Source organism: Centropristis striata, chromosome 23 (genome assembly GCF_030273125.1).
Source record: "Centropristis striata isolate RG_2023a ecotype Rhode Island chromosome 23, C.striata_1.0, whole genome shotgun sequence".
Taxonomy (NCBI): Eukaryota; Metazoa; Chordata; class Actinopteri; order Perciformes; family Serranidae; genus Centropristis; species Centropristis striata.
In genome coordinates, this window is record NC_081539.1 from 15808800 (window position 1) to 15835191 (window position 26392).

The following is a 26392-nucleotide window of genomic DNA, read 5'->3' on the forward strand; positions in this document are numbered from 1 at the left end:
TTAAACATGTTGATAGATTTTTTTTCTGTAAATGTACAGTTTGTGAATATATAAAAATATGAATAAAATGTAAAAATTAACAGTATTTCTTATTACCTCCTAATGAAACGAGACAAATCATACTGATTAGTGATTCAAATGTGTCATTATTTTTGAGAATTTTTGCAGAAATAACAGCTGATCTGAGATGAAGTACCTATTATGAATAAAAATCAAGTGACCTTGGCTCAAACAGCAGCTCTAGTATCTATTAATCATTGACTATGCATCATGCACGCCCCCCTGTTCCTCCACGTAGCACTTAAAACTTACAGGTGACTTTTTTTTGGAGGATGTGTGACATGTTGCTGCATCACAGATGGGGATTGGTGGATGGGCGGCAGGTCGGGGTTATAAGTGCTGTCGAGCCGGGAGTTCAGCCTCACTGTCAACATGAAGGTCCTCCTGCTTCTCGGATTGGTGGCTGTTGCCCTTGCTGACCTCACACGCTTCGAGGGGTAAATCTCTAGTCTACTTCACTGTTGCTATTAAAAAAATTCAGTGCTAATCATGACTTTGCACTGAGGTGAGACAATACAGGTTTCTCTTTCATGCACTGGTCAATTCCACAACATGTCATTTTTCACATCCAAATTTTACTACACTTGCATCTGTAGATTTCTGCTAAATTCACCCAATGTTATCATTAGATAATGCTTTATTTGTGTACTTAAACATTGTATTTCAAAAACTAATACAAAAAAATGTATTCATGTAAATAATCAACTGGGGAAGTTTCTTGGTTATATCTATCACTTGCACTGTTTCACCCTATTCCACTGTAGTGTCTTTAAAATGTACAGAATTTTACAATAACTTAAATTGCATTGACATGCACCAAACTTTCATCCCCATCTATATTCTGAAGGTTTTTACAGAGGGGGTTGTTTTATTATTATTTATAATCTGGCTTTACTATGGCTGTTGACAGTATTTTATGATTTATGGAGTGAGTAAAAGGGATATCCAAAATTCCATCTGTAAAAACCTAAAAATGAAATAAGAATTTCATTCAGATTTCTACTCTGGATAATGTATAATTTGCACATTTAAAAATAAAATATTAGAAAACTTGTAATACAAAATAGTTTCATTGCTATATCTATTAGTTAAAAGTTTTACCCCATGATGATCATGATGACATACTGTATTATGATTCTTGACCTGTCTGCTTTGTATTATAGGACTGCATTAGCTCACGGTAACTAGTGGACCAAGTGAGTACTGTATAGGCCAGAATAATGGTTCAAAATAATTCACTTGCATTCAAGTTTAAGTATTTCAATTTTGGTGTTTGTGGCAATTTACTAGTTGTTAAAGTTGTTTTGCAACTGTTGCTTCATGCAGCTGCAATACAATTTACACAAGATACAAACTGTTCAACTGCTCAAAAAATGGGCAACTGTTGCTTTAGGCAGCTGCAATTCAATTTACACAAGAAATGTTGTGAAATTAGTCAAGAAGTGAAATTGAAAACAGAAATAAAATAGGTAATGGATATAAATCCTGCACAGATGCCATTTCATAGCTCTGAAGCACATTTCATTCTTGTGAAAGGTCAGCGTCAGTTCAGTCAGTTTACATGAGTTTAAACTGTGTATTGAAGAGACTGCCCAGTCATATGAACCACAAAACTGTGACTTTTATACTGTATTTGTGATCTCTGTCTCTTTTCACTAGAGAGAAAGTCTTCCGTCTGAAGCCTGTGCTTGATGAGCATGTGACCCTCATTAAGGATCTGGCTAAGAGCATCGAGGTACCTTGCTGCTTTCTCTCACACACTCACACACCTTATAATGCCATCCTTACTCACTACAGGATTTAATTGGTTTGCTAATGGTGAAAGAGGCTAAATTAGACTTGGGTTTTTTTTGGTCATGTCACTGGAGGCCTGTTAGGATATGCAAATCATATATAAGTGTGCCCTTTTTTGAACGCTTGCATTGATTACTGTCTATACTTACTGGCTATTTGGCATTTCATAGTCATTTCACAATTATAATCTCTTTCAGTTTACCACTGTTTGTCGAATGAGAGGCTTACATTATGATTTCATATCTAATATTACAACATGCTCAAGTGTTTGACTTTGGCGCCATCTGCAGGTCGACTTCTGGAGCCCCGAGAGCGCTGAGGTGGTCACCATCGACATTGATGTGGACATCCATGTGCCTGCCAAGTACCTGGACATTGTGTCCACCATCCTGAATCAGAATGACATGGAGCACGAGTATGTCACATTTATTCAGTTTCCATTTAGTTGAACACAAGGTTTTATTTTTTTTCTATATGTTTATTTTTTTTATTAATGAATCCCTCCTCAGGGTCCTTATTGAGGATCTGCAGGCTGCTGTTGAGGGCCAGATTGACAACAAGCCCGAGCCCAGAGCCTACAGCTACACCAAGTACAACAACTGGAACAATGTAAGAGACAAAAATCATAATCATCCAAAAACTTGACCTGACCAGACAGTTATGTCCCATTCTTATTTTCTCTCTGTTTAATTTCAGGTTCAGTCCTGGATCAACTCCATTGCCTCCTCCAATCCCAGCCTGATCAGCAAGCAGGTGATCGGGAGCACCTATGAGGGACGCCCCATGACTGTCCTCAAGGTATGTCAGGCCTTGTCCACCATACCAGGCTTTCCTGTTTAAGAATTTTAGACAGAAATACTTTTCTAATTACCTCTAATAAATGTTTTGTGGTCACTTTTAACAACAGCTCGGTAAGAAGTCCAGCTCCACCAAGCCCGCTATCTTCATGGACTGTGGTATCCACGCCAGGGAGTGGATCTCTCCAGCTTTCTGCCAGTGGTTTGTCAAGGAGGTAAGGAAGACAGCTGGAGGGTCATGGCAACATTTATGCCAAGACCTTGATCAGTAACAGCACGGATTGTTTTTCCAATCGTCCTCAGGCCCTGTCCACCTATGGCAGTGACTCTCAGATGACCAGCCTGCTCGACCAGATGGATGTCTTTGTTCTGCCCGTCTTTAACATTGATGGCTACGACTACACCCACAAGAGCGTGAGTTCAAGTTTATAGTCTGATTGAACAGGGACCATGCTATCTTGTTTATTTCAAAGAATTTGTTGATTTGTTAACCGTATGTCTGACATGTTTCTTTTTGTCCACTTGGGGACTTTAGAATAGGATGTGGAGGAAGACTCGCTCCAGGAGGTCTGGATCCAGCTGCATTGGTGCCGATCCCAACAGGAACTTCAACGCTGGCTGGTGCAGTAAGTGCAACATATATTTTAAACGGGAACTCAACTGATTTTTTATTGCACTTCCGTTAAGTTGGGGCTTACATGAAACAGATTTTTTTAAAGGATGGTCAAAATATGTGCAGCAAAGGCTGAGATATCTTGACTTTTTGTGCATAGAATGAATCACACCCTAAAAAACTTAAATCCTTCATTTCCCATAATGCAACTGGGTAACATCTTTGATTAGAAACACCATATCTTTAAAATCATCAAATTTCTAACGTTTGTAATTTCTATTGACAGAAATCTGCATTTGAATGTAAAATCTGTAGGCAACAGGCAAGATAATGATATCAGAAATGAGAGTAGTATGAACCAATCAGGTTTGAGCGGGATTTGTTTGACGACAGGAAACAATCTGATCATAGATGTCATCTCTAAACTCCAACTCAATTCTCGTATCTCCAGTTGCTAATCAGACTCTAAACAATGCATGGAGGAGATAGTCTTGGCCCAGGAATCCATTTTTTTCCCGTTGCCCCAAGAGGCTTAAATGTCGTCAGACATATAGTCGATAGGTTTAAGATTTTAATGTCTGTAACGCAGGGTTTCTGTTATAAATGTGTGGTCTTAAGCTGAAACAGAGGCAACCCTGATGACATCACTTTGACATCATCAGGGTTATTTTCTCAACTCCCTGCAGTAAATTGAACTTAATGTGTCACAATCAAGGTTATTATAGTTAACGAAAACTAACGAAATAACGAAAACTAGAATTGAAAAAAAAAATTTGTTAACTGAAATAAAAATAAAAACTAGAGTTTTTTAAAAAACGATAACTAACTGAAACTGTATTGTGTGGTTACAAAACGAACTAAAATTAAAGTGAAAATGTCCTTGTGTTTTCGTTTTTGTCAACTTTTTTCATTCATAATTCAGTGTTTCTATTTGAACATGCAACACATGGTAAATATGTTTACTGAGACTGGGATGTCTACACTAGAACCAAAATTCAAAACACCCAGAACTGTAAGAGTTAATAACCTTATTGGGGCTGAGATGGATAAACCAAAGGAAATAAAGGCAAAATTTATTATGATCTATTTGAATCTCGCACCCTACAGCCCATTACAAAAAAACTAAAACTAACACTAAAACTAATAAAAAACTAAACTAAAACTAAGCATTTTCAAAAAATAAAAACTAAACCAAAACTAGAAAACTCACTCTAAAAACTAACTAAAACTAACTGAATTTGAAAACAAAAATTCACAACGAAATCAAAACTAAAACTAATGAAAAATCCAAAACTATTATAACCTTGGTCACAATGCATTTGAAGACATAAAAAAAGAAACTGTTTTCAACTATGTAATTTTCACTCCAGCCACCGGAGCCTCCAGCAACCCCTGCAGCGACACCTTCTGTGGCTACAAACCTGAGTCTGAGATTGAGGTCAAGAACGTCGCCGACTTCATCCGCAGGAACAAGTCCATCCTCAAGGCCTACATCACCATCCACTCCTACTCCCAGCTGCTGCTCTTCCCCTACTCCTACACCTTTGAGCTGGCTGCACACCACAGTGAGCTGGTAAGTCGTCATTAGCTGCCATAAATGCCGTTTTGTACATACAGCTGAAAAAGGAGAGGGACTATATTAACTAGAATTATTGGTCACATTGACTATATAATTATTCATCACGGCAGTGTCACATGCATCGCTATAGTGTGGCAGCCTTGTGTATATAAAGCCTTGATTGAAATGTATGCACTGAGAAGGCAATAACAACAGATTAACTGCATCAGGCATAGGCGTGTTACATTTTAGATCAACCTCTTTATATAAATATCTTTATAGAATGTTTGTCAGACATGTATTAAAAGTAAAAGAAGTGCCACTATACAGACTATACTGGAAGGAGATTGGGATTTTTTTTAATTATAAGAACTTTACAGAAAAAGCACTATTAGATGCAAACTATATAGTGTGAAAAATGTCTAGAATAGCAGAATAACAAAACCTTAAGATCAAGGGGTGTTATATATTTTGAATATAATGGTGTTTCCAAAAGCTGAAGCAAGAATTCAACCCAGCCCCATTATGACTCTTATCTAAAGGCCACACTTATCTGCTGCAAATCATTTACTCCCTGCTCATTTGCCTCATTCTCATGGCTCTTTTACCTCTCACTGGGGTGTACAGTTAACACTCACACCCCTGCTCCAGCTCTCACACTAACCGAGGCAGATCACATGTCTCTGCCTCTCTATTACTCACTCGTAATTTAAGCTCTCTTCTGACACTTTGCAGAACAAAAGAACTCCGGGGATCTGTCATAACTCATCTGTTCTTTGAGAAATATCATTTCCTGCTTGTGCATTTCCCTGGGGGTTTCATTTCCTGTTGCAACTCACTGAGTTCTTCTTTTTCCCTTTTTTTTACTACGATATCAGTAAAAGATGCTTTGTTTGAAAAAGTGCAATGGATGGTGGAGGCTGCAGGGCACAAAAACAAAACAAAACATATATTTACTATTCTTACTACCAGCTGTATTTTTATAGCTGTTATTGTATAGTATTATTCCATTATCAAACAATAATTTCAATTTAAAGTCATACTATATAAAACACACACTGTTGCTCAATTCATTGCACTGAACTGTTTTGTTGATAAATCCTTACTTGGTCTGCTATTACCAGTAGGTTATGGTGGCTAATGTAAGATTTTCTTTGCTCCCTGATGCTGTGTGAAGTGTATAAATTCAGAAAATAGAAGATTTATAAAATGATTCAGTAACATATATGAAAAACTCTGTACTTTATATATTTAAAATCTTCTGACTGGTCCTTTAAAACATCTAACTTTTGTTTCTTCTTTATATTGTAGCTGAAGGTTGCTGAGGGAGCCTCTGCTGCTCTGCGTAGTCTGTATGGTACTCGCTACACCAGTGGACCCGGTGCTGCAACCATCTGTAAGTATTGCAGCTGCATTGGTCTCCGTGGGGAAATAATGTATGAGAGGAAGAGTGATATTCTATTTCCCAGCTATAATAGTATGCATTATGATGTATTCACAATGCACAAACCTCTTTTTATAGATGTGTCCTCTAGAGGCAACAAAATGGAATCACCTATCATGAAAGAAAGCTATTTCGAGCAAACAAAGGGTTTTTTTGGCCCCTGAAAGTGAAATTTGTATGAAAATGCATCCTGGCTGTCCCAGGTCATCAGCATATCCCACTCAGAATAATCCCTCTCCTTATCTGCCCTCAGACCCCGCTGCTGGAGGTTCTGATGACTGGGCCTACGACCTGGGAGTGAAGTATTCCTACACCTTCGAGTTGCGTGACACTGGTCGTTACGGCTTCCTGCTGCCCGAGTCTCAGATTAAGCCCACATGCGAGGAGACCATGCTGGCCGTCAAGTACATCGCCGCCTACGTGCAGAAGAACCTCTATTAAAGAGCGGAACTGCCAGGACCCCTGCCAACTCAGCTCCTCTGTACCAGCCCCCAGCCCCGCCAACCTCTCAGCCATCTCCAGCCCGTATCCATGGATACGGGCACCACCCGCCATGTTTTCTCGCTGTGCTTGACAGAATGTCAAGATGAGTGCAAACAATAAAATCAATGATCCATCCCCACATGCTGAATCAATTTTTTATGTGTATATGATAATATAGTGTCTGATGGACTGAGCCTATGTCATTTGTATGAAAATATACAACAAAACAGTTGCAAAATAATTCTTACAGCACTTACAAATGGCACTTAAAGGCCAGAAAACTTGTGTGAAGAAAATTATAAGAATAATTGTTCTTTGCCCAAGAAAACATCGTAAGACACTGAACTTAAACAATACAGACCATCCTGAACTTCAGCTTTTACATACTTAAACTTGACAACGCTCAATGAAAAAAAGGTACACAAATAACAAACCATCTACTGATCCACTGTATCAGACCCTTTGAACCGTGGTGATCCTTCTTGCTCTGCTGGCACTGTTCCAGTGGTGGAGCTTTGGAGGGTGGGGGTATCAGTCTTTAAGGTTTTCAGCCCAGCAGCACAGCACGTGACCCCGACAGAGTAACTCCTTGGCAGCGTCTCAACTCAGCCAAGCATTTGCCTGAGAGAAGAAAATAAAGGAGCCAAAGATCAGCAGGGAGTTTAACTGCACTGGCACACATTTCTGAAGTAGGAGGTAGAATATCGGTGATTGCTTTTGTAGCATTATGACAATTGTAAATTAAAGCTTCAGAAGGTGCTGACATTTGCACTGTCACTTGTACATGGAACAGGTAACCTATGAAAGAAAAGCTGGTTCCTCTGGCTCCTCCTATTGCTCCTGATGGTATTTGCAAGAATCCATGGTGCCTGAATGAAAACAACAAATCAGAGCCTGAAGGAGTCTCTAATACTGTCAGTCAGTGCTTGTGAGTCCGTCGGACGGCTGGCAAGTTAGCTGGGTAGCTCTCTGATTCCCATGGATGTTAGCTAATCCCACTTGTTTTCATGCAACACAGAAAATGAGCTGAAAAACAGCAGTTTATTGGGCAGCAGCATTGGAAACTTTTTGCAGTGTAGGCAGTACGTGCAGATGAACAACCCTCCCTCTCACACCACAGCACAGCACCCGGAGCTTCCCCCACTGACCCACTGGCAAAAGGATATCTTGCTTCACAAAATGAATTACTTACCTACTTAAATTAATTACCAGCTCGCTCTCTGTCTGCGAGATTGACAGTTGGAGAATCCTCCTGACTGTTTGGTTGTTTTCCTTCAGGTGCGGTGGATTCTTGCAAATACCATTAGGAGCATGAGGAGGAACCCGAGGAACTAGATCTGTCTCATGTACATGGACAGTAGTACTGTCCAGATATAGTGACAGTTTCAGCAAATATGAACAGATTTTTTTTTAAATAAAAGTTGCCTACTGAACCTTTAAAGGTTTCATTATTTGTTGAACTTTTTCCTAGGCTGGGTTCCTCGTCCATGTTCATAATTTCCCTCAAATCAGCAGTGCAGTTAAGGGAATATTCCAATATATGTGCAATAAAGTGCACCCACCTAATGTTGTTTTTATTTAACTATACAAATAAATAGGTACAGTTAATCCCCCTCCCCCTATTATGAGACCCATGTCCACACACCACTTGATCTGAGAATTAACGCAAGAGCTCCACTGAGACCACTAAAAATAATTCACTGTTGTGTAACACAACAACAAGAGGACCAGGGAGCTCCACAATTACCCCTGTGTGTCTTATGACTGTCCTGCTATACTGTCTTTACTCCACAAGATGGCAACAAAATACAAAATGTGTAATATGGGACATCTTGTTCTTGATTTCTGCAGCACCTCATTACAGCATCATCACCATGTCTACATTGTCATCAAGAGTAAAGCTGACACCAGATAAAGGAGCACCATGGGGGCTGTTTGAAAGGTCAAGGCTGCAGGATGATGTCTTGGGAATGCGAAATTATGTCAAGGTTCGTTTTTGGCTTTTTTTTCCGCGTTGAAACGAATTGTAAACAAACTTTAGCTGTACAAAACCGGCACAAAAGGAACATAAAGCCCGTTAAGAATGATAACATGATACTTGTGCCTCTACATTTGAATAGAATACTTTGTAAATCTGTGAATAGCCGAACTCCCTGACCTGCCGGGGGGTGTGGAGGCTCATGTTGGGAGCAGGTGGGTGTGTGGACACCGTCACATGACGCTGCGGCTGGCTACTGTCACACTGGTATAAATCCTCCTCTGTAGATTTAGTCAGCCCTTTCCTCCACGCAAAGCTGCTGTGTGTTCGAGTCCAGGCTACAAAGTAGCTTCGACTTCTTCAGTCATGGGTGGTATGTAACGTTTTAAACTGAGATGTTGCTGTGTCGTTTTCATGTAGCTACATTCAAGCTAAAACGTGCTCTCTGCGAAGTTTTAAAGTCTTTCGAGGTATTCAAACACCGGTGTGTTAGCTTGTAAAGATGTTAGTCCTTCGTTAAAGTTGCTTGCCTGTTGTTTGGTTGTGTTTGTGCAGCTGTCCCCCGAAGCGGGCAGAGTATTCAGGGCCTAATTTGCAAAGGTACATTGTGTCTCCCTCTGTGTTTTGCTGTTTATCATACTGACCGTCACGTCAAGGCGTGAAGTTGTCGGCCATATCTGAAACATGCTTACCATATAAGACAGTGTCACCAGCTAGCCTGTTTAACTGTGTGGTCCACTCTTTAAAAAAAACTGTTGCAGTAGCATGGACTATTTCCATCTGAACCATGCCCAACTTCTAATTCTAATTCTTCTAATTAATCTGTTCTGGTGTCAACATTTTTTTGTATGGCATTGCAGCAAAAGAAGTCAAGCCCCTTGACCTTAGCTTTCGAAACCCCTCTGCTACTGTATGTCATGAATCTTCATTCCCCAACTCCCCACTTGTGGTATAATCTTACTGTGGATTATAGAAGTGGGCGTGTGCAGCCTGTACTGTAAATTCACTGAGCCTGTGCTGTGGATGAACTTTATTTATAATGTGTTTCATGTTGCATATATACTACATTGCTTGTTGTCCCAATTGAAAAGGGTGGTGGTGTGAGAGAAAGGAGGTGTGGCACTCGTGCAGCCAGTGAGACTGAGCAACTTTTCCTGGCAGCTCATGGGCAAAACTGCACTCTGACTGATCCATTAACATTTTATACTTACTGTACCTATACTCTCCTACTACCTCTACCCATTCTTGGGAGTACAGTACCAAGAGGTTGATATACAATCCAAGTGTGATTCATGTTGGCCGACATGCTACAGTCACACAACCTTGCCAGCTGGCTGCCTGGCTGATTTCATCATCACAGTTTAAATGTCCTCTCACAGGCGAGTCATTGTTCTGAATTCTGACTTGGCAGGTAGATGACAGATTTTCCTCCCTGCCTTCGGAGGTGGTGGTACAAAGCAGGCACCACACTGCAAATAAAACTCACCTTATTGAGACATTTAATCAGACATTGGAAACTAAAGTATTTTTTCCTGAAACAAGTTGGAGATCTCCCATTGAGGCAAAGCCATAGTGCTTGTGGAAAATGCTTGTTTTGAGTATTTAAAATGACATGAAAGGTGCATATCAGGCATTATTTGCATTAAACATTTAACTATTCAAAGCGTTAACATCAAATGCAATGTTTTAGTGTCAAACAGTCAAATAATTATGGCTACTTGTTGGACACCTTTATCACCATTTGCTTGACCACAAAGCTCAGCTTTGTGCTTACTGTGTTACACTTTTTTTTAGTTTTTTGGCTTATGTTAGCTGGCTATATTAGTACATTGGCTCTGAAACATGTTTGCTGGGTTTTGTGGAAATCTTGGAAACTTTCAAATTTCACCAAGTCGATGGGGCAACTCCAAAAAAGACAAAGTGTGTGGTAGAAAGTTGGACGATCAGTTTACACCATCAAATAACTAATTAAATGACAGTGTGCACAGACATACGTCTTCAGACATTCAGACAAGTGTTTTTTTTAACACTAGACATTTTCAGCTTCACAGATAACAATTAACTGCTTATGAGTGTAGTAATCTTTCTTTCCTTTACAGACCAGGCTTTTGTGACGTTGGCTACCAATGACAACTATGCTCGGGGAGCCATGGTTTTGGGCAAGTCCCTCCGCAACCACAACACATCCAAGAAGCTGGTGGCCCTCATTGGTCCACAGATGTCAGATCCTTGCCGGTAAGAAACCCTAACCGCCAACCAGTGGTGCAACATTTCTAAATCACACCTGGCATTCTTGTCAAGTTTTGTTTTCCACCTGGATTGTTGGATGGTGATTCATCCTAGAGTATTGTGAATCATTAGGGACGTGCTGACGAGAATCTATGACGAGGTGAGGGTGGTGGATGTGCTGGACAGCGGCGACACAGCGCACCTGGCCATGATGAAGAGGCCTGATCTGGGCATCACCTTCACCAAACTCCACTGCTGGACTCTCACACATTACTCCAAATGTGTTTTCATGGACGCAGACACGCTGGTGAGCATTTTCTTAAGCAAGAGTCATTCAACATGTTGTACTGTAACTATCCATCTACTGTATGTATTTGTTTGTTTTCCCCCTAGGTGCTTTCAAATATAGATGAGCTGTTTGACAGAGAAGAATTGTCAGCTGCTCCCGACCCTGGCTGGCCTGACTGCTTCAACTCCGGTGTGTTTGTTTTCTGTCCGTCTATGGAGACTTATGGCAAACTGCTCCAGTATTGTACAGAACACGGCAGCTTTGATGGTAAGTCAAGAACACATTTTTTAATATTGTAGATTGGACTTTTGGTTAAACCAAACCATGAGTAGATTACCTTGCCCTCTGGGAACTTGTGATCATTTTTTTCCCTTATTTTTTGCATTTTACCGATTTGAAACATAAATTGAAAATACTTTGTAGTTTAATCAGTAATAATCCTAAATTGTATCCCTACTTTTACTTAAGGATTAGTTTTACATTTTTGGAAATGCACTTTTTTGCCAAGGGTTGGATCAGGAGGCAAACAGTAGCACCCAAAACTTGTTGTACATCTCAGCTTTGGAATAAATGCGACTTAATAATATGTGAGCTTTATGGGTGCTGATGGTCATCAAACTCAACAGGAAAAGGAGTAAATGCATTTCCACAAATATTTTCAGACATTTCCTCGAAATGCCCATGACATTTTCTGCTGCTGGGGTCCATTCAAAACCATGCCAAAAGACGGTTTGATAACGTTGTGAAGTAGTGTGGGATCATGGGAGTTGTCCTCACCACCATTGCAGTCAGTATCTCCATGTTAGGGTTCCTTCATTGTTCAGTGGGGTTTTACTATGAGCCAAATTATGTCTCCTCCACTCCAGAACATACTGCCCCGTCGATTAAAACACTGAAGATAGGAGTTTCACATTAAAAATCAGTGTTTCTCAGAAGCTGTTTGGTGGACAAAGGACATCCTGGAGGCGCTGTGAGCTGAGCTGCTTGTTAGTCTGATAACTTTAGATCCAGACGTCCGATGACTAAAATCCTACATCTGCTTAAAAATGACCAAGCAATAAAAAGTGTAGGATTAAAGTTAGGCTTAGAACTGGATAAAAACTCAATGGCATCGTCCGGCATATAAGCAAAACATTGACCCAAGCAAGGCCATTGACGGGCGACCAAATGAAACTGACTCTAAAATATTTAGGATAATGTAAGAACACTACTCACAAAATTTAATTTGCGTTACCCTTGACTCAATACACACATTTCCAGTTATCCTTTGAACTTACTTCTGCATGTTGGCATTAGATAAAATGTTTTTGTGTCATGTAAAAGTTTCTCCAAATAGACACTTCATATTTCACTGCCAAATGCATTAAAAAGAAAGGATTTAATATGCCCAGAATTGCAAATATTTCTGGTTTACCACAACTTGGTTTTGATGTCTGCAGTCTTTTTTCAGTCATACTCAAACATTTAGGCTTTGACCAGCTTTGAGTAACATTGAGTTCTTGGTAACATGAAGTTAAACCAAGCTTGTTTATGTTTTGCTCTAAGTAGGGCCTTTATAGAGCCCAGTGCCCGGACACAAGGCCCTCCTGTCACAGACTGTCTAGCTCTGTTGAGTTATTCTCAGGGGCTCACTGGGGAGGGGTGGAAGTTAAATTTGAGAGGCCGTGTTCTGTACAGAGCTCCGGTTGACATTCAGCAACTCTTCTCCATGAGGCATACTGTAACTGAATTGTGGTTGTCGTTTTGGCTCCATATCAGGTTTACTGAGCAGCTCAAATCTGCGGCTTAAAAGATCATTAGTCATACTTATAAAGTGCTGTGTTTTGCATACTGCAGGTTTGCCACCTTTGCTTTCCAGAAAAAAAGTTATAGCTCAGTACAGCTAGAATGTTAACACTTGAATCAGCCACTAACATTTTTGAAATATTACCAAACTCTGACAGACCACCCATTCACATGACCAGGACCAGCATAAGTATACAATTACATCACCATACCTTGCATACCTTTTCCAATACGCTAGCTAAGAACTTTAGAAGGGCATTTTCTCATAGACTTCTTTACAATCTGACTTATTTTTGCAGCCAGTGGAGTCGCCCTCTGCAGGCCATTGGAAAGTTTTCAGGTTTTGGGCATTTCCGAATTGGGCTTGGAGGTTAATGCTTTATAGGTACTGAAAATTGAACTCCAATGCTCTGTTGGTCAAAAATTGAATCAACTCAGAATTACCTCAAACATGTATATTTGGCATTTTTCTACTGTAGTTTGTTTCTATTATCAGCCAACCTATAAGGCAATACCATAACTGGGTTTTGACAAAATAATCTTGATTACTCTCTGAGAGTGTGAGATTTAGTCAAAAGCCCTGGTAAAGCTTGCAAGTGTCCATAATTGACCAACCTCCTGTACAAGTTACAAGTGTACAAGTTTCCTCAGTGTGTTCAACAGTACAGTAAACAAAGGAAACAGTTGTGGAATAACCAAAACAGGATGCAACTTATAGTAGGGCTTGGAAGAGCTGGGGCTTGTCCTTGTTAGCGGCAGTGAACCTTTTAACATTAAATGGCAAGCTGTTCTCCTTTGTGATACTGTGAAAGAGATTCCATCAGTGAGAGTTCATTGGGAAATCCAATTAGTTTGCTTAGTCGTGGCCAATGCTTTCAAGCGCCGACTCATTCTGGCTGCCACAAGTGTTTGTTGGCAAGAATTTGTCAATCACTGACAAAAGACATTATTGTTCTAATTTTTCCAGAAAAAATATCTCTTTGTCAATGAACATTCACCTTTTTTCAGTGTCATTTTATTTACATTTTTATGTCCAATATTTCAATGGGATGTCAGCGTCTGTATGTCTGATGGAATGCTAATGAGTAAAGCCGTCTTATTTATAGCCGTGGATGGTCTTTTCATGTGCACTGGGGCATGAGTTGAAGTTGCTTTGACCTTTAGCATTTAACTTCCACTCTACTATATGATGTACACATGCCGCTCTGCCCTGCTGCAGTTCATGGATGATATTAAAAAATTGCTGAGGAAAGACAACAGGAAAATGACTTCAGCCTCGAATAAATTCACAGGCTGTATCGCTGCATCTGTAGCCACGGTGTTGTCTGCTGCCAAGACAAACTGGCAGAGTTAGATGCACATTCTTGCTGAGCAGTGCTCATCCCCTCAAAATGAAGACACTCAGCCCCATATTAAGTTTGAAATCTCCCCAGTAAAGGTTGTGGGTTCAGACAAACAGCAGCTATGTGTGTTATTTTAAACTGCAGCAGGCTGTGGTTTCACAGACTGTACAGTCCTGTGCTTCTTTTTAGGAGCTAAATGTAAAAGTTCTATTAAAGGCCAACATCTTGTGCCAGTGTTGGTCCAGTGACTTACTGTATAGGGACTAGTTGAAGCAATTCAGCATGAATAGTCAATGAGATTGTGTTATTTTTTTGCTTGGCTTCCAAATTCAGTGTTCAGTCTGGCTGGTGCAGATTTGATGATGTAACAGAGAGGAGACTGAAAAAAAAAAAAAGGCTTTTTAGTAAGGCTCATTTCAGATCTGGTTGTATACTTGAAGCGTAACTGACCTACTTAAGGCCAATTGTATTCCTGGACCCCAAACTGTCCTGAGTTCTGTGTTTATGTAAGCCACCGGCACGACAAGGGCTGCCCAAGTTCTAAATTAGCCAAATTGAGCGAGGGCAAGTGGCCGACCAGCCCTCCAGTCGGGCCCCTAGGAGCTGAGGCAACTCAAGTGCAAACTTTAAAACTAGTGAGAGCAATGTTGATCCAAGTCACCAGAGACAAACAGTTTAAATACTTGTGTCACGTTCTATTATTTACAGTTGAGTAGTCATGAATAGGGCTGGTGATCTGTGAATATTTTAATAACAAGTCCAGGTCATATTATTACCAAAAATAATTACCTTAAATATCTACCTTTTTGAGAAATATAAAAATCCTCAGACTCAAGTTCTCCTCGACTGCTGACTAACGTGGACCAACATAAGCCGAAACAATAATTAATCTGGCAGTCACAGGTGTGCGGATCATTTGACTGAACTCACTCTGCTTTTCCTCTTTCAAAAAAGCCATCCAGTCATATGCTGAACCTGTCAAAGCATTTCATAAGCTGTATTTCGAAAGCAGGGTTGGCTGGAATAACTGACATTCTCACAACATGTTTACACTTGGGCCTGAAGTTACTGGATTTCTTTCCTTCCCAGGGAAATGCCATTCAGTGACACTGAGATTCTGCAAAAGCATAAACCTTATATGCGCCCCCTAGATCTGATTTGACCAATAAATGTGAAGCAAATGTGCTTTTTGTGATGTGGATCAACAAACTGCTGGAAAAATATAAAAATCCTCAGACCCAACAGTTCTTCTTGGATATATGGAGCATTTTAGTGTTTTTCAGTTCCGATTTGCAAAGGGGGTCATGTTCTCGGCTCTGTTTCATTGTCTGCTTCTCAGGTCTGTGCTCAGGTTGTCATCCACAAAAGAAAAACTACTAACTGTTTTGGTTTAGTCTCGCTGCTTTTTATCATTGTTGTTTCCAGACACACCAAGCTGATGTTTCCAGCAAAATAACTCTGATAAACCTACTGCATGCGACCTTCCCAGCACTACATAACAGATGGACAAAGCTGGCGACTAGCACACACATGCTCCACATACGGCCCCAAGGCCGGAACTGGCCCTTGAACCACCTTAATCTAGCATGCGATGGCTTTTAAAGGAAAACAAATGACATCCTCCCCATCAATAAAACGCAGCATTATGGTAATAAATCTTGAGGGCAAATTACTACCATGAATCTGTATTGCTACAACCCCGATTTGAAAGAAGTTGGGATGTTTTGGACCTGTCCAGGTAGGTTTAGGTGTAGGGGAAGGATTGGACCAAGAAACAATTTAAGATAAAGCTTATTACAGAAGAGTTTGGGCTTTTAACATCTAGTTTCTTCAGTTGTTTGTTTAGCATGTGGCTAAAACACAACCAATACCACATATGTTTAAAAAAAAAAAAACATTTTTTGACCGACTCCTACCCGTACCTCACCCATTGGTGGGCGTATTGGTTTTAAGAGGTTAAATATAATGTCTTTGTTAAAGCATTGTATTGCATGTTTCAGTTCAATTGTCCAATGTGTGGCCCTTCGCTTAATTTATATAAATCAGTATGGCCCTCTGGGGGGAAAAAAAATCCTACTCCTGGACTTGCAGGTGAACGTAATAGAGCAAAGAGCAATCAAAACCTAAAAAGACTTCTCTACATTTAAACAGTCTACATTTAAATCAGTAGGTGGTTCAACCTTTACAAAATGTTCACTCAAAGTAGAATTTAATTGTTGGTTTTTTAAGAGGTTTTAATTTTGCGTTGTTAAAGTTACAACTTACAAGACAGTGTGCAGTAATACATTTTATGTGCATATCCACCATATCTCTTACTATATGTTTATGTGAGGAATTGAATCATTTGGCTCCATTGACGACAAACTTTCATTTCCGTCTGCTTACTGCCTTTGATACTGCAGGTGGTGTTGAGCCAAGTGTTGGAGGTCAGTGAACAAACAACAGGCAATCAATCTTTGTCAAACAGACATGAATAAATCTTCACCACAGAAGTGGCTTAGCCAAAGAGCCATGCCTTCCTATATATATACCCCTGGGCCTTTAACAACACACTGATCTTTGATATTTTGCCATCAGTGGAGAGTTGGATGTCAACAGTAATGCACATGTGACAGACATGTTCTGTACATAATGTCTCTTGAACGCTCCGTACGGATACAGTACATAAATAAATCTATACTGTGCTTCATGTTATGTTATTTTAGAAAACCTCGGATAAAACCTATTGAGTTCTGCAAATTACTTCTAGCAAGGCTGATAATTTAATTTGAAATGGGCATGGCAGATTGTAAAGGAGGGAAATCTATCTGTGTTCTGAATGTGTGGGAACATTTCTCTTAACAGCTTGTCTGGACTGATGTCAGCTGACTAATGTGGACCAACGTAAGCGGAAACACTAATTAATCTGGCAGTCATAGGTGTGCGGATCATTTGACTGAACTCTCACTCTGATTTTCCTCTTTCAAAAAAGCCATCCAGTCATATGCTAAACCTGTCAAAGCTATTCATAAGCTGTATTTCGAAAGCAGGGTTGGCTGGATTGTCACCATAACAGTTTCTCACAGCATGTTTACGCTTTGACCTGAAGTTACCTGATTTCTTTCCTTTCCGGGAAATTCCATTCAGTGATTTTGCTCACTGAGATCATGAGCCTCATATGTGGCCCAGAGATCTGATTTGACCAAAAAATCTTTGTGAAGCAATTGTGCTTTTTGTGATGTGGATAAACAAACTGCTGGGAAATCAGAGCTCGAAAACATGGGATAATGAATATGTACACCTAGTTTGTGGTTTTACCATGTGAAACGGCATTACAGATCATTCCTAACGCGTACAGTACGTTATTAATATACTGGCATAAGGAGCTGCATCATTTATCGACAGAAAAATAAAGTGTTTTCAGCTTCTCTGATATGGACTGTAACTGCCTTTTTTTATATCTAGTTAAGTTGAATATCTTCTATGTGGACTGACAAAAGATATTTAAAGACTACCTTGGACTATGAGAAAGGGGATTGACATGTTTCTGTTTTCTGACATTTTCTAGAACAAACTATTAACCGAGCCCCATCTCTTGTAGGTGGAGACCAAGGTGTTTTGAATGGCTTCTTTGGAGACTGGGCAACAGCTGACATATCAAAACATCTCCCCTTCATCTACAACCTCAGCAGCATAGCCATCTACACCTACCTTCCAGCATTCAAGCAGTAAGTGTCTACTCAGGTTATTTTTTATTATTTCTAAGAAAACAATCAGTTAGAGGTGTTTTGGTGTTTCTACTTTAGTGAATACAAGACTGTTGTATTTTACTACTGCAAGTCTGTCAATGTGACTTTCGGATGCAAAGCCAATGTGTAAGCAGACACTCGATCACATGAAAGTGTAGTCACATCGTGACGACGTCAGGTTACGAGCGAGATGAGCGGTTAGATTCCAGAGGCTCTACCGGAGCATCCCCCCAGCAGGCCTCAGCGCTGGGTTGGATATCCACCCTGAGCTCCCAACAGCTGAAACCAAATCCAAAAATAGAGTGGGTTATTTAAAGACCTTTTATGCTCGCCTCTAGGACTGGTCATTGTGCACTCGGCCTTTAGCTCCCCCTCCCATCCTCGCTGCATCTCTGAGGCCAAACCTTTCTTTTCCATAGTAACAAACCTCATCAACAAGGTCTTTGGTTTGACATTTTCTGGCATCCAAATCAGGATGACAGGGGTGATAAACATGTATATACTTGTTAGTTGTCAGCATAGTGGTGCTTAAGAGGTCTGGCAAAAACAACAAAACAAACCCCCCAGGGCAAGATTCAGGTTTATTTGTGTACATGTGCAGTTTGCCAATACTAGGAAGAAAACCATGTCTGCTGGGGTTGGCAGGGTCTGTAATAGAGACTGTTTAATATAATGTGGTCCAATATAAACAGGCTACCAATACAACAACACAATGTGAACCTTAAATCTTATTTTTAGAGCTACAATTTCATGATATGAATGGGGACAGCAGTACTTTTGTTATGCCTTCGCGCAGGTGGTTGTACTTCTGTCCCGTTCAAGTAAATGCAAAAGCTCAGAAAAGCCTATTTCAATTTCCACTTGGACTCTAGGATAAATTCATTCGATTTTTGGGATCAAAGGTTACTGGGACCTTAACCTTCCCATTCGCATGAATGCAGTATCTTCGGAATCCCCTCAGGGACTTAAAATTTTGACACAAATGCCATTTGGACTTGACGATGAACTGATCAGATCAAGAAGGTCAAGGTTAATATGACCTCCATAACAAATTTCTTTGACTACAATTCAAGAAATAAAAATTATGACAAAATTTCACAAAAATGTCTAATAGGATAAAATGATGATCTGATTGGAAAATCACTGCTGTGTCTTAAATCAGGTAGGTGTCTGCATTCTAATTCTCACATACTATACATCTAATTTCAGATATGGTGGCAATGCCAAGGTGGTCCACTTCCTCGGGCAGACCAAGCCATGGAGTTACACATTTGACCCCAAATCCAAACAGATTGCAGGAAGCGTGCATGAGTCGAGCTCACATCCCACCTTCCTCCTGGACTGGTGGAAACTGTTCTCCAGCGCTGTGGTGCCCATGATGCAGGAGCAATATGGAGACCAGCCTTTCTACTCCGGATGTGTGGAGGTAAATTGTTTCGTAGATTTTCTGCTTTACAATCATGTCACTTTGTGTTGTTGCATTAATATGGGACAAGAAAATAATCTGTATTCCATGAGAGCTGTAGGTTCATTGGTTAAGTATATAAGCCATTGAAAACTGTCCATCGAAGCTGTCAGCTGATTGACATAACCAACTTTTACAACATCCAACTATGTTAAACATCAATAAGCTAAACAAGTTTTCATGACTTTCCAGCTCTGCAAAAAATAGTTTGTTGATTTTGGTGCTGTATGTTTGGACATGGGATGTACAATATTAATGTACACGTTTTGCTGTCACACACTGTATGTTATTTCACCTTTTATTGATTTACCTGTTCACCTTTTGTTCTGGATGATACACCTCTTTTCTGTCTTCCTATTCATCTTGTAAAGTGCAAGAAAATTGAAAATGAAATGGTCACTTGTGAGAGTACACAGGTATGGTGAAAATGATGGGCTTTTTATAGCTCAGCAGTCGATAACAGTTTGTTGGCTATTTAATGCTGCTCTTCCCCTAAAATCCAAGCTGTCGCGTGTGTTTGCCTTTGATTTGCCATTAATTTGGAAAGGCTACGTATGGCAAAGTTCACTGCTTTGAATAAAAAAAAATATGCGCAAGGGCTTTTTTTTGTGCTGTCAGTGGCTATCTTCATAGATTAATTTTCCTTTTTTTTTTTTTTTTTTTTTTCAGGATAGCTGCCCTTCATTTGCACAGTCACTCGAGCCCGAGATGTCCTCAGAAGAACGGAAGCAGAAATGGGAGCAGGGCCAGGCAGACTACATGGGAATGGACTCATTTGACAATATCAAAAGAAAGCTTGATACTTTTCTCAAATAAAGAAGCAATGAAGCGGGATATCAAAAGAGCACTTGCAGTTTATAAACTGTCACCACAGGCCTTTCATGATTTTCACAACTAGAACTGGTTGAGTCTCTCCCTCCACCAGCATTACCCCCCCTCATACTCCAAAGACAACGCCGTTTAAATGGGAAATGAAAAGTAAATATTCTGAACGGCTTTAATTGTCTATACAAGACTGTTAATATTCAGTGTACCCTGCCACCGGTATCTGATCTGCTAAACTGTGAAGAGAAATTGGAAAGATTTTTGATAACACAAAGTCACTCATTTTGAAGTTTCTTGCAATATAAATTTTGCAATGTTCTTTTTTGTCAAATGTTGAACTGGGTCTTTTGTATCTTTGTCTAAGATGAGCAGTCACTTAAATGTACATTCTTTGTTTTTCATTTTCTTTCTTTCTTTTTCTTTTCTTTTTTTTTTCTTTTTTTTTACTATGCAGTCACCTAGCAGTCTTCCAAGCATTAACAACTTCTTTTCTCAGTTTATTTCTCGTGCTTTTGAATTGACTGTCTAACATGAATCTAAAAACATGTTTACAGGACATCTAAAGGCCATAGTATGGTCATTTAGCCATACAGCATATCCTTAGTGCCTTACTGTGTTTGCTCTCTCTTGCCACCATCCTATCTATTCTTGACTAGCAGCTTTAATGTAGAATGTTAGGTTTTTAACTTTCTTGTTGTACTTGACAAGGATGTTGGCTGTACCACAATCTTTCATCTGGAAATATTAAAAACACTAAAATGGAAGTGTTATTGTTTTCTTTTGTGTGTGAGGTCTGAGTGGAATACCATAGCAGCATGTTCATTTATATTTGCGTAAAAGTAAGTGAACAGGTTCCAGTTCTGTAACCAGTTCTTTAGCTGTAGGAGTTGCAGGAAAATAATTGGGGCCCGAGCAGGCAACAACCTGCGAGGTCCCTATTGTATTTCGAATGATTTTTTTTTTTTTTTTTCTTCTTCCCAAATGATCGCATTTTTCACTGCCTGAACATACCCCGTAACTCATAAAACTTTAAATATAAGTCACACCTGGCGAAAAATTGTATAATCTATTGTCATCCTGAATTTACACCACTAGGTGGTGCTATAATAAAAGTGCGTTTTGGCTAATAACTCCCACATACTTTATCGCACATTCAAAAACCTTATATCCACGCATGCACTGAGTTGTGCTGAATCTCGTAATTTTTGCAAAATGTCGTAAACATACTTTTCCGAACTCCTCCTAGGCAATTTCATCGTTTGCACCAAACTTTGCACACAGCATCTATGGACCCTCATAAGTTATTAAAATAATTTTGATAACCCAAACAATACTTAAGTTATTAAATAACAACTTCCTGCAGGTGGCGCTATTTTAAACACAAAACACAAAGTTTGTGTGTCTGAATGACATGAAACTCAAGATCCTACTTCCCCATGAGCCCCTGAGGCTCTGTGCAAAATATTGGCCGATGACCACTAGGTGGCGCTCTTTAAATTGAAGTATTTTATATCTCCAAATTGGTTGGTCGGATTAACACCAAACTTGGTATACTTATTGTCAATGCCCTCCTGAGGATAACCCTTGAAGGTTTTATTGATCGGCCCCTAGGTGGTGCTCTGGTGGCAGTCTAATTTAATATTTGGCACTGTGCCCAGACCATAAGACTTAAGGCAATGAAATTCATTATCATGTTTTTTATCTTTTTATCTATGTTATTTACTTCATACTGCAAACAAAATCTACCTCTGGGTACAAATAGTCCTCATACACACACACAAAAGAGGCACATTTCACACATCATTCAACTTAAGACAGTGGGAGTTAAGAAATGGCAAGTTAAATAAAAAATTAAAAAATTAAATTAAAAATTATTAAAAGTTCTTAGAGGTCCAGACTATACTTGGATATTGATGTGAACTAAAATACGAATAGCAAAAAAAAAAAGAAGACAGAAAAATAAACAAAATAAAACCGCAAAATAAAATAAAACTTGTTTTGGCTGTAAAAAAACGTAGCTAAAGGTTAAAATGTATATATAGAAATAGTAAAAACATACATAAAAGCAACAATAAATAAACACCTGTGCAAAGCATAGCAGGGACAAAACTGTTTTTGTGTCTTTTTGTTCTACACCTAGGGATTGTAAACCTACGCCCAGAGGGGAGGAGCTGAAACTCTGTGTGCAATGGATGGGAACTGTCATTTAAAATTGAACCAGTAATGCGCTGTAATTGTTTTGTGTACAAGGTCTCCACATTGAGCTGTGGCTCACCAATCAGACCACTTTACTATTTGGTTGACTGAGTTTTTATTTTTCAATGAGAGGTTGCCGTCAGTGTGTGCATTACAGGGGCCAGTCTATACCACCCCTATGAATTTCATTGCCTTAAGTGTTATAGTGTGGCCACGGTACCAAATATGAAATTAGACTGCCACAGTGCCACCTAGGGGCCGATCAATAAAAACTTAAAGGGTTATCCTCAGGAGGGCATTGACAATAATTGTACCAAGTTTTGTATAATAATGCACAAACTATTCCTTTAATCCGCATACAGTGTCTGAAGGAGGACTCTTAACTGATATGTATAAGTTAGAAGAGGCAGGTAGCAATGGTGGAAAGTAACTATGTACATTTACTCAAGTACTGGACTAAAATTTTGAGGTACTTTTTTTTTTTTAACTTTTTTTACATTTATTTTTCTTTTATTTTTATTATTATTTTAATTTTTTATTTATTTTTTTATTTTTTTATTTTATTATTTTTTAATTATTATTTTTTCTGCGTTTCTGCTTCTGCGCAGTGTGCTTCTGCTTCTGCGCAGCGCGGCCTTTTTTTCCATTTCTGCGCATGCGCGGCCTTTGTTCCGCTTCTGCGCATGCGCGGCCCTCTTCTGCTTCTGGTTTGCGCAGAAGCGAAAAAAGTTGCGCATGCGCAGAAGCGGAAAAAGGCCGCGCATGCGCAGAAACGCAGAAAAATTAAAAATTAAAAATTAAAAATTAAAAATTAAAAATTAAAAATTAAAAATTAAAAAATTAAAAAATTAAAAAATTAAAAAGAAAATAAAGAAAAAAAAATGTAAAAAAATTAAAAAATTAAAAAATTAAAAAATTAAAAAATTAAAAAATTAAAAAGAAAATAAAGAAAAAAAAATGTAAAAAAAAGTAAAGAAGTAAAAAAGACAGTGGTGGAAGAAGTGTTCAGATCCTTTACTTCAGTAAAAGTACTAATACCACACTGTGAAATGACTCCACTCCGCTCATTTTAACTACCTAATGAACTTTTAAGTGGTTTAATTTATAAAAATGGGTAATCATTTTAAATGTATCATGTTTTTCATTTTAAATCTTGACCTGAAAAGTAACTAAAGCTGTCAGCTAAATGTAGAGGAATAAAAAGTACAATATATGTCTCAAAATGTAGTGGAGTAGAAGTATAAAGTTACATAAAATGTACATAAAAGTACCTCAAAATTTTACTTTAAGTCCAGTACTTGAGTAAATGTACATAGTTACTTTCCACCATTGCTACCTGCCTCTTCTAACTTATACATATCAGTTAAGAGTCCTCCTTCAGACACTGTATGCGGATTAAAGGAATAGTTTGTGCATTATTATACAAAACTTGGTACAACTATGTCAATGCCCTCCTGAGGATAACCCTTTAAGTTTTTATTGATCGGCCCCTAGGTGGCACTGTGGTGGCAGTCTAATTTCATATTTGGTACCGTGGCCACACTATAACACTTAAGGCAATGAAATTCATACGTGCGCATGTGTGTATGTGTAACTAAAATCCCAAAGTTACGTGAGTGTGTGTGTGTGTGTGTGTGTGTGTGTGAGAGAGAGAGAAGCTTGTGTATCTGAAGGAGTGTGCACGCTTACGCGCACGTGTGTGTGTGTGTGTGTATCTGTAACTGTAATGTGTTGGTGTGCATGGTTGTGTTTGACAGAGACTGGATATTTTTGTATGGGAGACAGGGGTCAGCAGTAGATTAACTGTGGCTCTGGCCTGAGGCTCAGAGGTTACCACGGCAACTTCAGGTGGTTGTCAATGACAACAGAGGCAACCCAGGCAGAGACCCACAGAAACATTGAGAAAAAGTTTTGTCCTCCTCTGCACTCGTCTCATATTTGGGCTTATTCTGACCAAACGGTAGCTCCTATCAGAAAAAACCCCAGACCGTGAGCGTCACAAGGACTTCCTGAACATTTTGATATGATTTTGGTGTTTCTACAGTAAATATTTTACAGACGTGCAATTTTAAAACAGGAGTCTGTTCTGCTTCTCTCAGAAAATCGTTGTATAACAGTCAATGAGGAGAAGAGAGAGACGTGGCCGCACTTGGAGGCTGCCCATTTAAATTCCATATGTCAGATTTTTTTAGCACATTGTGAGAGACATAACAAGTTTGTCTACAAATTTGGAAAAAATAATTTGTATAGAAAGTAAATTGTGGCCAGGAGGAATGTGGAAAGAGAAACGTTTCACACAATTTCAGACCACTTCTCCCACTCTGAGCAATGATGTCACACACTCTGACACGAACATTCCATGTAATACACACCCATTATAATCTCAGAATTTCTCCAAAAATGATCATGGTCATTGAACATGGATTGATAAAAAAACTCTATGACCTATCGAAACGTGGATTAATACACCAATACACAAGACTTGTGTCTACTGTTTAAAGTTTAAATGGAGTCTCTAGTAGACGTTTGAAAATCTTCAATTATTGTTCTTTTTCGCTAATTTTTTTCGGCCGTCCCATTCACTTCAATGCAACATTTTGCGCAGTTCTTCGCGACGTATTCGTATTCCGTAGAGAAAAGTAATACCACACTGATCCCGATCAAACAGCATGTTTTGATATATAATTTGTCCTGCAGGACGAGTAGCGGGACGAAATTGTGTCCAGAAGAGGAAGAAGAAAAAATCCACAGTAGTGCTCGGGCCGGGGCCCCTAACCATAATAAATAAAGGCAAAGTATAGCATCAGAATTACATAATTTCAAAGTTTAGGATATGAAAAAAATGTACATTAAAAATAGTATATCATTCGTTAATATATTCGTTAAATTCCCAGCAAATCCAGTGAAATTACTGCTTTTGCATTTATGTTTGTAAAGTTGTCCAAAACTAAACTGCGGTCAAGTGAGCCGTCATCCGCTTCTCCGGAGTCAAGCCAGCCGTCCCTATATAATGTAGTGCGCCCGTATTGTGACATTTACGGTAAATTCACTGAAACTGCTCCGAGCGAGCTGGCATGAAGTATAAACACTTTATTGTCATTTATCACCTTTTTTTCAGTGTAAAACTCTTACCAGCAGAGAGGAGATGAAGTATTAACGTTACATCAACAGTTACATATACAGTGAAATATTACACTATATTTTTTAAAAATCATAAAAATTAATTTGTCTGTTTCCAGTCAATAATTTCACTGCAGGCTCATTCTATGGCACCTAAGGTATATTATCACAAAATTACAGCACTATTCACTGTGGAAATTCATAATAAAATGCACTTCAATATTTACTGTACAGTAAAATATTATATTATATTTTTTTAAAATCATAAAAATTAAACTGTCTATTTCCAGTCACTAATTTCACTGCAGATTCATTCTACAGGACTTCAGGTATATCCTTGCACATTTACAGGACTTTTCACTGTGGAAATTCATAATAAAATGCATTTGAATACTTACTGTACATTAAAAATTTTACATTGTATTTTTAAAAATTCATAAAAATTAAACCTTCTGTTTCCAGTCACTAATTTCACTGCAGGTTCATTCTATGGCACCTAAGGTATATTATCACACATTTACAGGAATTTCCACTGTAGAAATTCATAATAAAATGCACTTCAATATTTACTGTACATTAAAAAGTTTACATAAAAAAATAATTAAAATTAAACTGTCTGTTTCCAGTCACTAATTTCACTGCATTTACTTTACAGTAAATATTCAAATGCATTTTATTATGAATT

The 26392-nt window shown here is 38.9% G+C and overlaps 2 protein-coding genes across 2 annotated transcripts; both read left to right on the forward strand.

The window, feature by feature from the left end:
- The first annotated feature begins 432 nt into the window (after positions 1-432).
- On the forward strand, positions 433-6989 carry cpb1 (carboxypeptidase B1 (tissue)). Its single transcript, XM_059327010.1, has 11 exons — positions 433-497; positions 1720-1795; positions 2145-2269; positions 2364-2463; positions 2551-2652; positions 2762-2866; positions 2955-3065; positions 3187-3277; positions 4635-4837; positions 6134-6218; positions 6520-6989. The coding sequence occupies exons 1-11, from the start codon at positions 433-435 to the stop codon at positions 6705-6707; spliced, it is 1251 nt and encodes a 416-aa protein (XP_059182993.1). The 3' UTR covers positions 6708-6989.
- Positions 6990-8973: 1984 nt separating this feature from the next.
- Positions 8974-21155, forward strand: gyg1b (glycogenin 1b). The gene is made up of 7 exons (XM_059327100.1): positions 8974-9100; positions 10827-10962; positions 11089-11263; positions 11350-11512; positions 17954-18080; positions 19311-19527; positions 20236-21155. Exons 1-7 carry the CDS (start codon positions 9094-9096, stop codon positions 20380-20382), a joined length of 972 nt encoding a protein of 323 aa, XP_059183083.1. The 5' UTR covers positions 8974-9093; the 3' UTR covers positions 20383-21155.
- Positions 21156-26392: the final 5237 nt, after the last annotated feature.

What these genes read in the sequence shown, in the direction of transcription:
- gyg1b (XM_059327100.1), top strand. An exon ending in TCATGGACGCAGACACGCTG is followed by an intron (nt 11,264 to 11,349) that starts GTGAGCATTTTC and finishes TTTTCCCCCTAG; the next exon opens with GTGCTTTCAAATATAGATGA. An exon ending in AGAACACGGCAGCTTTGATG is followed by an intron (nt 11,513 to 17,953) that starts GTAAGTCAAGAA and finishes CATCTCTTGTAG; the next exon opens with GTGGAGACCAAGGTGTTTTG.
- cpb1 (XM_059327010.1), top strand. Translation starts at nt 433, where the DNA reads ATGAAGGTCCTCCTGCTTCTCGGATTGGTGGCTGTTGCCCTTGCTGAC. An exon ending in GCCAGTGGTTTGTCAAGGAG is followed by an intron (nt 2,867 to 2,954) that starts GTAAGGAAGACA and finishes AATCGTCCTCAG; the next exon opens with GCCCTGTCCACCTATGGCAG. An exon ending in CTGCACACCACAGTGAGCTG is followed by an intron (nt 4,838 to 6,133) that starts GTAAGTCGTCAT and finishes TTTATATTGTAG; the next exon opens with CTGAAGGTTGCTGAGGGAGC.